Source organism: Borostomias antarcticus, assembly GCF_949987555.1.
Source record: "Borostomias antarcticus genome assembly, chromosome: 22".
NCBI classification, from domain to species: domain Eukaryota; kingdom Metazoa; phylum Chordata; class Actinopteri; order Stomiiformes; family Stomiidae; genus Borostomias; species Borostomias antarcticus.
The window spans coordinates 7,421,986-7,434,521 of record NC_140255.1 but is presented as its reverse complement, the minus strand read 5'-3'; the positions used below and the strand labels follow the sequence as shown (position 1 = coordinate 7,434,521).

The 12,536-nt window shown below is 46.9% G+C and overlaps 1 protein-coding gene across 1 annotated transcript in view; it reads right to left on the bottom strand.

Moving 5' to 3' along the window:
- Positions 1–12,536, bottom strand: part of LOC311323716 (myosin phosphatase Rho interacting protein) — an 82,999-nt gene that overhangs the window by 2,678 nt on the left and 67,785 nt on the right. Inside the window, exons 19-25 of the mRNA XM_084456014.1 lie at positions 11,690–11,837; positions 11,063–11,168; positions 2,927–3,086; positions 1,773–1,880; positions 1,168–1,254; positions 757–919; positions 471–556 (exon numbers count right to left, since the gene is read on the bottom strand). Coding sequence (XP_084312140.1) covers positions 471–556; positions 757–919; positions 1,168–1,254; positions 1,773–1,880; positions 2,927–3,086; positions 11,063–11,168; positions 11,690–11,837 — 858 coding nt within the window. The remainder of the gene's footprint in view (positions 1–470; positions 557–756; positions 920–1,167; positions 1,255–1,772; positions 1,881–2,926; positions 3,087–11,062; positions 11,169–11,689; positions 11,838–12,536) is intronic.

Genomic DNA, 12,536 nt, shown 5'->3' with positions numbered 1-12,536 from the left:
GGGGAGAGGAGGAAGGGAGGGAGAGGAGGAAGAGAGGAGGAAGAGAGGAGGAGGGGAGGGGTGTAGTGAGGGTCATGCAGGGTGGTTCTGGGCATGCTCACTAGGACATGCTCAAGTATGGTACCTACATGGTGAGGGGCTGTCAGCTATCCCACGACACCTGCTCAGTGACAGACTGACGGGGCGAAACACAGAGGACACACTTACTGTACTGTACACACACACACGCACTTGCGCACACACACACAATTTACAAATCAACACACACACACATCGGATTTACTCATCAACACACAGTTGCGCACGCACCCACACAATTTCCAACTCAACACACACACACACACACACACACACACACACACACATTAATACAGAGTACATGATTGAGGAGACAGTATAACATGAAGATATGGAAGACAGGGAGAGATGTCCATAGCAGTTGGAGATGCTGATGGAGATGGTTCTCTCACCTTTGACCTCACTCCTCGACTCTGCCTGGACACAGCTGACCTCTCCTTCTTCAGAAAGTCTGGGTTGCTTTTGGATTTCATGATATCTACATTAAAAAAAGAACTGAGCAATCAGTAAAGGTCAAGGATGAGGAAGACAAGAATTACATCCCCCCAAAAAACATGAAGATATCATCTTCCAACATTGCAAACAGGGCCAAAAACCAGCCTCCAGTCGTACGTCGAAATAAACTCATCCAAATTGAATGTGATGATCTCATTTGAATACACTGAGTATTCTACCAACCGTATCCAGGGGCAACCGTTCCGTCCACATTCTGGTCGCCCAGAGCTTCTGTGGCGGCCAATAGCTTCTCCGTCAGCTTGGTGATGTCACAGTCGGCCTTGGCCTTCACGATGCTCAGCTCGGTGTAGATGTCCTTGTACTTGTCTGTGGCGTACTTCTTATCCTGGACAATCAGGAGAGGGGAAAATCACGTCTTTTTTTTAAACCAGGGACGTGCTGTTGAGATTACAATCTCTTTTTTTAACAACTCAGTACAATCTCTCTTTTTAACAACGCAGTAAACCCTCAGTCTTGGTGTGTTGCTTGAGCAAACTGTGGGGATTGAGAAAGCTCACATTTAAGAGACTACTGAAGTACGAATGTCTGTCGTTATACTGATGTACAAAATTTGTTAAAATATTTTTCCCATACCCGTAAAGAAGACTGAAGTTCGTCTTTCAGCGAGTGGATTTCCTGTTTAAGATACTGGATTTCTGACTCCTTGATTCGCAGTAACACCTAAAAAAAGGAAATATTTCAGGACAAAAGTATGATCCGTGTGTGTGTGGTGTATGTGTGTGTGTGTGTGTGTGTTGTGCGTGTGTGTGTGTGTGAGTTTGTGTGCGTGTGTGTGTGGTGTGTGTGTGTGGTGTGTGTGTAGTATGTGTGTGTGTGTGTACCTCCAGTTCGTAGAGGTCTTTTCCCTGGGTGAGGGGGGACAGGCCTGGCAGGTGTGTGGTGTGTGTGTGTGTGTGTGTGGTGTGTGTGTGTGTGTGTGTGTGTGTGTGTGTGTACCTCCAGCTCGTAGAGGTCTTTTCCCTGGGTGAGGGGGGACAGGCCTGGCAGGTGTGTGGTGTGTGTGTGTGTGTGTGTGTGTGGTGTGTGTGTGTGTGTGTGTGTTTGTGTGTACCTCCAGCTCGTAGAGGTCTTTTCCCTGGGTGAGGGGGGACAGGCCTGGCAGGTGTGTGGTGTGTGTGTGTGTGTGTGTGTGTGTGTGTGTGTGGTGTGTGTGTGTGTGTGTGTGTGTTTGTGTGTACCTCCAGCTCGTAGAGGTCTTTTCCCTGGGTGAGGGGGGACAGGCCTGACTCTCCGCTGAAGCTGGAACGTATACGGGAGATCTCTGTCGTCAGGCGGTTGTTCAGCTCCTACCACACCCACAGAGGTCACAGGTTAGAGATACCACACCCACAGAGGTCACAGGTTAGAGATACCACACCCACAGAGGTCACAGGTCAGAGATACCACACCCACAGAGGTCACAGGTCAGAGATACCACACCCACAGAGGTCACAGGTCAGAGAGAGGGAGGGATATTAAGATGGAGTTAAAGAGGGAAAGATGAGAGAGAGAGAGAGAGAGAGAGAGAGAGAGAGAGAGAGAGAGATGAACAGGGATAGAGAGAGGGTATTGTGTACCTAGACTCATGAGTCAGTCCCTAATATATACTGTATATATAAACATTTGAGACTATTGTGTACCTGGTTCCACACCTCATCAAATTAGGTGTGCGTTTTTTTTCTTTTACCTCAGTCGCTAATATAAACGCTTCGCTCGACTAGAGACTGAGAACTTTCATTCACATTTCGTTGTGGGTGGAAACAATTTAAGAGTTAAAAAAACAACCTGCATTGCAGAATCAGTCCTAAGTCTCAGCAGGCGTAGTCTTGTTACCGGCCAGCATTCTAGCGACTATTTCAATGTACTGCAGAAGACCCCAGACATCAGGAAGGCAGAGAGACTAGTGTACCTGGTTGTGTGTCTGGTCTGGAGAGACTATGGCGTACCTGGTTGTGTGTCTGGTCTGGAGAGACTACGGTGTACCTGGTTGTGCGTCTGGTCTGGAGAGACTACGGTGTACCTGGTTGTGTGTCTGGTCTGGAGAGACTACGGCGTACCTGGTTGTGTGTCTGGTCTGGAGAGACTACGGTGTACCTGGTTGTGTGTCTGGTCTGGAGAGACTACGGTGTACCTGGTTGTGTGTCTGGTCTGGAGAGACTACGGTGTACCTGGTTGTGTGTCTGGTCTGGTGAGACTACGGTGTACCTGGTTGTGTGTCTGGTCTGGAGAGACTATGGTGTACCTGGTTTTGTGTCTGGTCTGGAGAGACTACGGTGTACCTGGTTGTGTGTCTGGTCTGGTGAGACTACGGTGTACCTGGTTGTGTGTCTGGTCTGGTGAGACTACGGTGTACCTGGTTGTGTGCGTTGAGCTCCTGGTTCTCCCGCTGACACTGCCGGAGGGCCTGCCTCTCGGCCTCCAGCGCCTGGGACAGGTGGGCGTTCTCCAGGCACTTCTGGGAGTACTGCTCCGACAGCACCTCCAGCTCCCGGTGGATAGACTGCATCTCCTCCCTGGGGTGGAGGAAGCACCCACGACATGGTCAACCGTTATCCGTAGGTAACTTAGCTAGTAATGCTCCTACTGTACATCCAAAACATTCTCCTCTACAGGAGAGCCATCTGCTAGAAGACGTGGCCGTGTTTATCGTTGCCCTAGTCTCTAGTTAGTAGTGTCAGTTGTGTTCTGTGTTCTAGTCTGTCTGCCCAGCTTTTTATAGTTAAATATCCTGGGGTTTCTGCTAACAGTTTATGAATTGGCCTTAGCAAGACCCCAAAATCATTTTTGTGACGTGAGACCCTGTGAATTTATCATTTTATTTTTGAATTTCACTGGCTAGTACAGCTAGTATATTGTACTACTAGTAAACTGCTAGTATACTGCAGTTTTGATCACATCCAGAGGGACGTACTGGTATTCTAATAAGTATCATTAACAGAGAGGACATACTCATATTGTAATAAGTACACAATACCACGTCTCCACGCCCCACCTTATCCCACTTTTCTCCCCTCTCCCCCAACAAGGTCCTCAACCTTGTAACATCTAACCGCCCTGTAGCACCCGATAATGTAATAATTAACTGATAATGTAATAACGCCTGATAATGTAATAAAAGTTTGACTTCACTCAATAGAAAATTTAATAAAACCTGATAATGTAATAACTTAACCAATAATGTAATAAAATTTCCTGACTGATAATGTTATACCATTTTTCTGATAATGTAATACCTTATTACATTATTGGTCAAGTTATTACATTATCAGGTGGGTCTTTTTTTTCTTCAAAACTGGTAACGTAATACTTGACTGATAATGTAATAATCTAAAAAAGCGAATGAATAATACTGTTAGGGTCCTTTGTGGTATACTTTGGCGTACTTTGTGGTACTTGTGTATACTTTAGTGTGTCTTATGATACTTTGCAGTATACTTTGGGGTGCTTTGAGGTACTTTGTGGTATACTTTGGGCTACTCTGGTATACTTTGCAGTACTTTGTGGTATACTTTGGGGTACACAGCAATACTATAGCAGTACTCTGCAGTATACTTTAGGGTACTTTGAGGTACTTTGATATTTTGCGGTAGTTTGCAGTAAACGTTGGGGTACTTTGCTGTACTTTGTGGAATACTTTGAGGTACTTTGTGGTGTGCTTTGGAGTACTTTGCGGTACTTAGTGGTATAATTTGGGGTACTTTGTGGTACTTTGCAATACTTTGCAGTATACTTAGGGTACTTTGCGTTATACTTTGCGGTAATTTGTAGTACTTTGTGGTATACATTGAGCTACTTACCCATACTTTGCAGTAATGTGTGGTAATTTGTGTTACTTTGTGGTATACGGAGGTACTTTGCAGTATGCTTTGGAGTACTTTGCAGTACTTTGTGGTATACTTTGGGGTCCTTTGCGGTACTACATGGTATACTTTGGGGTACTTTGCTGTACACTTTGGGGTACTTTGCTGTATACTTTGGGGTACTTTGTGGTATTTTGCAGTACTTTGTGCTATTCTTTGGAGTACTTTGTGGTATACTTTGGAGTATTTTGAGGTACTTTGTGGTATACTTTAGAGTGAGGTACTTAGTGATTAGTAAGGCCCTTCAAAAAGGGGTTCAGTATTTTATCTTAGCCTATATAGTAGGAGACAGGAACTGATTAAATTCTATGAATTGAAAGCAAAGTGTATGAGGCAAATTATGTGAGGCTGCTGTTCATCAACTATAGTTAAGAGCTGCTATCCATCGACTATATTTCAGATTGCAATACCAAAACTCCCCCATATCCATCCATCATCCATCCATCCATCTTCATCCGCTTATCTGGGGTCGGGTCGCGGAGGCAGCAGTTCCAGCAGGGGGCCCCAGACATCCCTTTCCCTAGCAGCATCAACCAGCTCTGCCTGGGGAATCTTTAGCCGCTCACAGGCCAGTGCGGAGATGTAGTCCCGCCACTTAGTCCTGGGTCTACCCCGTGCAGACCTGCAAATTTGTCACCTTTTGGCTACAACCACCTTTTTTATGTTAACCATGGTAGTTTCAGTGAATCTAGAGGGTTTTAGTTTTGTATGTCGTCACCTTTTTCACTACTCCAGAGTTTGCAGGTCTGCCCGTGGCCTCCTCCCAGCCGGACACGCCTGGAACACCTCCCAGGAGGCATCCAAACTAGGTGCCCGAACCACCTCAACTGGCTCCTTTCAACGCAAAGGAGCAGCGGCTCTACTCTGAGTCTCTCCTGGATGACTGAACTTCTCACCCAATCTCTCAGGGAGACTCCAGCCACCCTCTGGAGAAAACTCATTTCGGTCACTTGTATCCGTGATCTCGTTCTTTCGGCATGACCCATCCTTCATGACCATAGGTGAGGGTAGGGACGAAGATAGACCAGTAGATCGAGAGCTTTGCCTTTTGGCTCAGCTCTCTTTTCATCACAACAGTGCGGTAAAGCGACTGCAGAACCGCACCAGCTGCTCCGATTCTCCAGCCAAACTCCCTCTCCATGGTTCCCTCACTCGTGAACAAGACCCCCAGATACTTGAACTCCTTCACTTGGGGTAAGGACTAATTTCCTACTCGAAGCGGACAGACCACCGGTTTCCTGCTGAGAACCATGGCCTCAGATTTAGAAGTGCTGATTCTCATCCCAGCCGCTTCACACTCAGTTGCGAACCTATCCAGAGAGTGCTGGAGGTCGCAGGCCAATGATGCCTTTAGGACCACATCATCTGCAAACAGCAGCGACGCGATCCCCAGCTCACCAAACTGCAAACCCACCTCCCCACGGCTACGCCTCAATATCCTGTCCATGAAAATCTTGACTTACTGCCAAGAACACAGACACAGCTCTTGCTCTGGGTGTACAGGGATTGGATGGCTGGTGGTTTGCTCCATACCATAAGCAACTCCGGAGAAGTACAACCCCTATCCAGGAGTTTGGTTCCGGTGCCGGTGCTGTGCGTGGAGGTTAGCCCCATCAGGTGTAATTGGTATCGCTCCCCCTCCCTCACAAGCTCCGGCTCCTTCCCCCCCAGTGAGGTCACGTTCCATGTCCCCAGAGCCAGCCTTTGCCACCTGGGTCCGGTCCATCAGTGCCCTCCGCCTTCACTGCCACCTAGTTGGCAGCCCACCTGACCCCGACAGTTCCTCCCACGGGTGGTGGGTCCACAGGACGGATGAGACGGAGATGTTTCCACGTTGCTCTTTCGGGCTGGGCCCGGCCGGGCTCCATGAAAAGCCCAGCCACCAGGCGCTCGCAGACGGGCCCTCCGTCCAGGCCTGGCTCCAGACGGGGGCCCCGGGCTTCCTCCGGGCTGGGTATCTCTTCAGTGTTCTTCCATCAGGGCTTTTTGCTGGTTAAGGACTGTGGGGCGCAACTCCTCACAGCCCTACTCTGGCCGTTTTGGGCTTAAAACCCTCATCCGCCCTTGCTCCACACCTCCAGATGGTATACGGTGCGGAGCCAGGCACAAGCAGCACCTGTGGTTTTTGTTCGGAGTGACCTTCTCCTAGATGGGTTGCCTACTATGGCTGTGAGCCACATCTGCCCATGCTATTTGCCCATAGCTGGGACAGTGGTTGGCAGGAGCCAGTGCGTGTCCACACACCGAGATCCCCTACAGTTTAGCCTGGGACCGCGAGTTACACATTTACCATGTGTGGCCGCGGGGAGGCACTGTAGGAGTCTTGGCGGTGGAGTGGCTTTGTACTGGCAGAAGACTTACGCACTCAGCTCCTCTTTTCACCCTCCATAAGGAGGGCTAGCTGGCCGCGGTAGATGAAAGCAGAGTGGCAAGCAGAAGCGGCATGCAGCATGCACTAACTACAAGCACTACTACCACAGATCTACTGCACTACACATCACACAACCCTGCACAGTAATGCCCACACAACTCCCCCATACTCATCTCCAAATGCAGGATGGAGATTGGAGATTAAAACCTTCCTGCACAGGTGGATCCTGGACTTCCTGACGGGCAGACCTCAGGTGGTGAGAGTGGGCAGCCACACCTCATCTTCTCTCACCCTAAACACTGGAGAAAGTCACCCTCTCACCCTCAACACTGGGCTGTTTCATATCCTCTGTACAAACACGACTGTATAGTTACTGTACCTACAATTCTAGCTCAATTATCAATTCACTGATGACACAGCTGCGGTAGGCCTGATCTCCAACAATAATGAGAAGGCCTTCTTGGAGGGGGTGGAGTGCCAAACTAAATGTTGTCAGGGCAACAACCTCCACCTGAACGTCAGTAAGATAATGGAGATGCTAGTGGACTACAGCAGGAAGCAGAAAGATGAAAGTGATTCTAGTGGACTAGCAGGAAGCAGGAGCGGCCAATTGCCTGAACAGCAGTGAGACCCCTGTGGAGACAGTGTATTTACAAGTACAGTATGTTGATGTACAGATCACCAAGGACCAGACATGGACAACAAACATCCCCGTATATGCATGATTCAGAGGGCGTCTGACTGAGAACATCAACACTACCAATATGCTATGGAAGCAACACCATGCAGGACAAGTCACTGTAGAGAGTGTTGGAGATCAGGCCTACCGCAGCTGTCATCAGTGAATTGATAAATGAGCTGGAATTGTATGTAACTATGCAGTCGTGTTTGTACAGAGGATATGAAACAGCCCAGTTTTGATGGTGAGAGGGTGACTTTCTCCAGTGTTGAGGGTGAGAGGTTGACTGTCTCCAGTGTTGAGACAGTTGCTGAGTTTGGAGATGAGTATCGGGGGAGTTATGGTATTGCAATCTGAAATATAGTCAATGGATAGCAGCTCTTAACTATAGTTTATGAACAGCAGCCTCACATAATTTGCCTCATACATTTTGCTTTCAATTCATATAGTTAAAACTATGTCTTAAATTAAATCCTGTCTCCTACTATATAGGCTAAGATAAAATACTGAACCACTTTTTGAAGGGCCCTACTAATCACTAAGTATCTCAAAGTACTCCAAAGTATACCACAAAGTACCTCAAAGTACTCCAAAGTATACCACAAAGTACTGCAAAGTACTCCAAAGTATAATGCAAAGTACTGCAAAATACTGCAAAATACCACAAAGTACCCTGAAGTATACAGCAAAGTACCCCAAAGTATACAGCAAAGTATACCCCAAAGTATACCACAAAGTACCGCAAAGTACCCCAAAGCATACTGCAAAGTACCTCCATATACGACAAAGTACCACAAATTACCACACATTACTGCAAAGTATGGGTAAGTACCTCAATGTATACCACAAAGTACTACAAAGTACCCCAAAGTATAATGCAAAATAGACAAAGTATACTGCAAAGTACTGCAGAGTACCACAAAGTTCCCCAAAGTATACCACTAAGGACCGCAAAGTACTCCAAAGCACACCACAAAGTATCTCAAAGTATTCCGCAAAGTACCGCAAAGTACCCCAACGTTTACTGCAAACTACCGCAAAATATCAAAGTACCTCAAAGTACCCCAAAGTATACTGCAGAGTACTGCAAAGTCTTGCTGTGTACCCCAAAGTATACCACAAAGTACTGCAAAGTATACCACAGAGTACCCCAAAGTATATCACAAAAATACCTCAAAGCACCCAAAAGTATACTGCAAAGTATCATAAGACACATATATGTATACCACAAGTACCACAAAGTACGCCAAAGTATACCACAAAGTACCCTAACAGCAGTATTCATTCGCTTTTTTAGATTATTACATTATCAGTCAAGTATTACGTTACCAGTTTTGGAAAAAAAGACCCACCTGATAATGTAATAACTTGACCAATAATGTAATAAGGTATTACATTATCAGAAAAATGGTATTACATTATCAGTCAGGAAATTTTATTACATTATCAGGTTTTATTACATTTTCGATTGAGTTAAGTCAAACTTTTATTACATTATCAGGCATTATTACATTATCAGTTAATTATTACATTATCGGGTGCTACACGTCCCACCACGTACTCGTGGTGGGGCGGTAGACCCTGTTCCCTCAACTCTCCTTCAGTCTGTTGCACCCAAACTCCTTCCCTTCCTAACCCACCTCATCAACGCATCTCTTGTATCAGGATGCTTTCTCTCCGCTTTCAAGACTGCCAGAGTCACCCCCTCCTAAAGAAACCATCTCTCGACCCCTCTGATGTCAAAAACTACAGACCGGTTTCCCTTCTATCCTTTCTATCTAAAACACTTGAACGTGTTGTCTTTAACCAACTGTCTTCGTACCTCCACCAGAACGACCTCCTAGACCCACCAGTCCGGGTTCAAGGCTGGCCACCCGACAGAGACCGCCCTCCTTGCAGTGACGGAGTCACTCCATGCCGCGAGAGCGAACTCTCTCTCTTCTGTCCTGATACTACTAGACCTGTCAGCAGCATTTGATACGGTAGACCACCAGATCCTCCTCTCCACCCTCGAGGAGAAAGGCGTCTCTGGCTCTGCACACTCCCTGTTTGCATCCTACCTGACAGGCCGCTCCTACCAGGTGACATGGAGAGGGTCAATGTCGGAACCGCGTAGTCTGACTATGGGGGTTCCACAAGGGTCTGTCCTGGGTCCTCTCCTTTTTTCACTCTACACTACATCTATGGGCCCTGTCATTCGCTCACATGGCTTCTCCTATCACTGCTATGCCAATGACACCCAACTGGTCCTGTCATTTCCCCCTTCTGACACACAAGTGGAGCATGTGAGCGATAGCGCATAACTGGGTGCTTGGCTGACATCTCGGAATGGATGACGACATCACCTCAAGCTCAATCTGGACAAGACTGAGCTGCTGCTCCTCCTGGGGAAGGGCTGCCCACACCGGGACCACCATTTTAATCACCATTAAAACACAGTGGTGACGCCGACTCAGATTGTGAGGAACCTGGGTGTGACCCTGGATGACCAACTGTCGTTCTCCGCACATATCACATCCGTCACACGCTCCTGCAGATTCATGCTCTACAACATCAGGAGGATTCGCCCTTTCCTCACTGATGAAACGGCGCAGGTGCTCATCCAGGCCCTGGTCATCTCCCGCCTGGACTACTGCAACTCCCTCCTGGCTGGGGCCCCGGCGTCAGCCATTAAACCCCTGGAACTTGTCCAGAAAGCTGCTGCTCGCCTGGTGTTCAACCACCCCAAGTTCTCCCACACAACTTCCCTTCTCCGTTCCCTACACTAACAGCTCGCATCCAGTTTAAAAATAACACTAGCCTACTGGCACTAGCCTACAGGGCAATGAAAGGAACTGCCCCCTCCTACCTCAAGCCATGGTCAAACCCTACACCCCCTCCCGACCACTGCGCTCTGCTACCTCAGAGCGACTGGCTGCCCCGTCACTCCCTAGGCCCCTGCGGTCGATCGACACGGTCACGGCTCTTCTCTGTCCTGGCCCCGCAGTGGTGTAACGAACTGCCCACTGACATCAGGACAGCAGAGTCGCTGCCCATCTTTCGTTGCAGGCTCAAAACTCATCTCTTCAAGAAGTACTACAACGATCCACCCTCTTAAGAACCTATTGTATTTTACATTGCTATTCTTGCACTTTGCCTTAAGCACTAGATTATGCTCTTAGTCAGTGCTTTAGAAAGGAGATGCACTTGTGAGTTCTGGCAAGTAGAAGTACATTGGCTTTTCCTACGTTAAATGCAATTACTGTTAGTCGCTTTGGATAAAAGCGAGGACATACTCATATTGTAATAAGTAGCATTAACAGAGTAGACATACTCGTATTGTAATAAGTAGCATTAACAGAGAGGACATACTCGTATTGTAATAAGTAGCATTAACAGAGCGAACATACTCGTATTGTAATAAGTAGCATTAACAGAGTGGACATACTCGTATTGTAATAAGTAGCATTAACAGAGTGGACATACTCGTATTGTAATAAGTAGCATTAACAGAATGGACATACTCGTATTGTAATAAGTAGCATTAACAGAGTGGACATACTCATATTGTAATAAGTAGCATTAACAGAGTGGACATACTCGTATTGCAGGCGCAGCTCGTCGATGTCGGAGTTGAGGCCACTGAGCTGGGACCGCTGGTTCTTCTCCAGCTCCTCTCTGTGTGCGTTCTTCATAGCTTCAATAGCTGAGCGCAAAACAGACAATTAAAGCCTGAATTACAAATACAGTACAGAGAGCACTACCGCACGGTTTGTATTGTCGTCACTTGTCAAATGAAAATAATGATTTAACAAAAAAGAGAACCCCTTCCTAATGCGGATCGGGAGCGCACACTCCTCAGCAGATGCACCTGAAGAAGCCTTGTCTGAGCCAAGCGCATTGTGCGAATAAAGGTATGAAGCATCAGGTTTGTCCATCGCTTTTTATTTGTTTATTTTCTGCTGAGGAGTCTGCGGTCACTTCCCGCATTAGGAAGGTGCTCTCTTTTTGTTTATGCCTTAACCTTGCTTAGACCAGCACCTCCTACGCTGAGTATGGATGATTTATATAAATAGAAAATAACTATTTATATAATATGGGCTGATGAACACTGTGTGGTCTTTGAAGGAACCAAACCCAGACGAGGAACAACTATTGCAGCCAGTCAGAGATTCATCTGAGAGGAGATGATGCTACCGTACTGGTCTCCTCAGACGTTTGCTTTACCAGAGATGGTGGCGGCGGTCTCTTCAGCCAGGAGCCTCTCCCTCTCCTCCAGCAGCTTGGAGACCTCCCTCTGGTGCTGCCTCTGCAGGTCCTCCACCACCTTGTGATGCGTATCCTCCATGGCCACGAAGCCGCGCTCACACGTGGCCTGGGGGAGGGGTGTGTTAAAGTGTTGTCTTTGGTTACAAGCCCAATAGGTCGGACAACCAAACTGATAATTTTGTACAAAAACATGTTATAATATATACGTGATTTATTCAGTGATCTAACTTATGATCGTGGATTTTTTCATAGCGTTTTGGCGCAGCTCTTAACTAGGCGTCAGCTGCTGCCGGTGCGCTATTGATTAGTTAAGATAAATTTTAATGCAGGAAACCATGCAAGCGTTGTGATCAGAAGCCAGGCTACGTTAGGTTAGTAAGAAGTCTGTTACATTTAGGCACAAACGAGAGCCCATAACGAGACAACTGAGATGCACGATATGCTACGTTGGCGGGTTATAAGACCAATGTTGATTGTGTATTCTGTCTGATTTGGGAGTGGATATGATAGAGTGCACTGGCGAGGTGTATTTTTCTGTTCACTAGCAAGAGAATGGATCATTACAGAGCTTCAGTGGTCATTCTTCAGTGGCCATCCCATTTTGATTCCCCCAAATATTTGTATATATTTTCAAAATATTATTAGTCCCCCACCCCCAATTTTGCCTTCCGGCAAATCACTGGAATGATTGAGATGGCTGATTGATTTCAATGACCATGGCAGCCAAATATTCACCATCGCTCTACTTAACTAAGCTTAGCTTAATCATCTAGGATTTACAGCAAATAATAAATGAAAGTGCAAA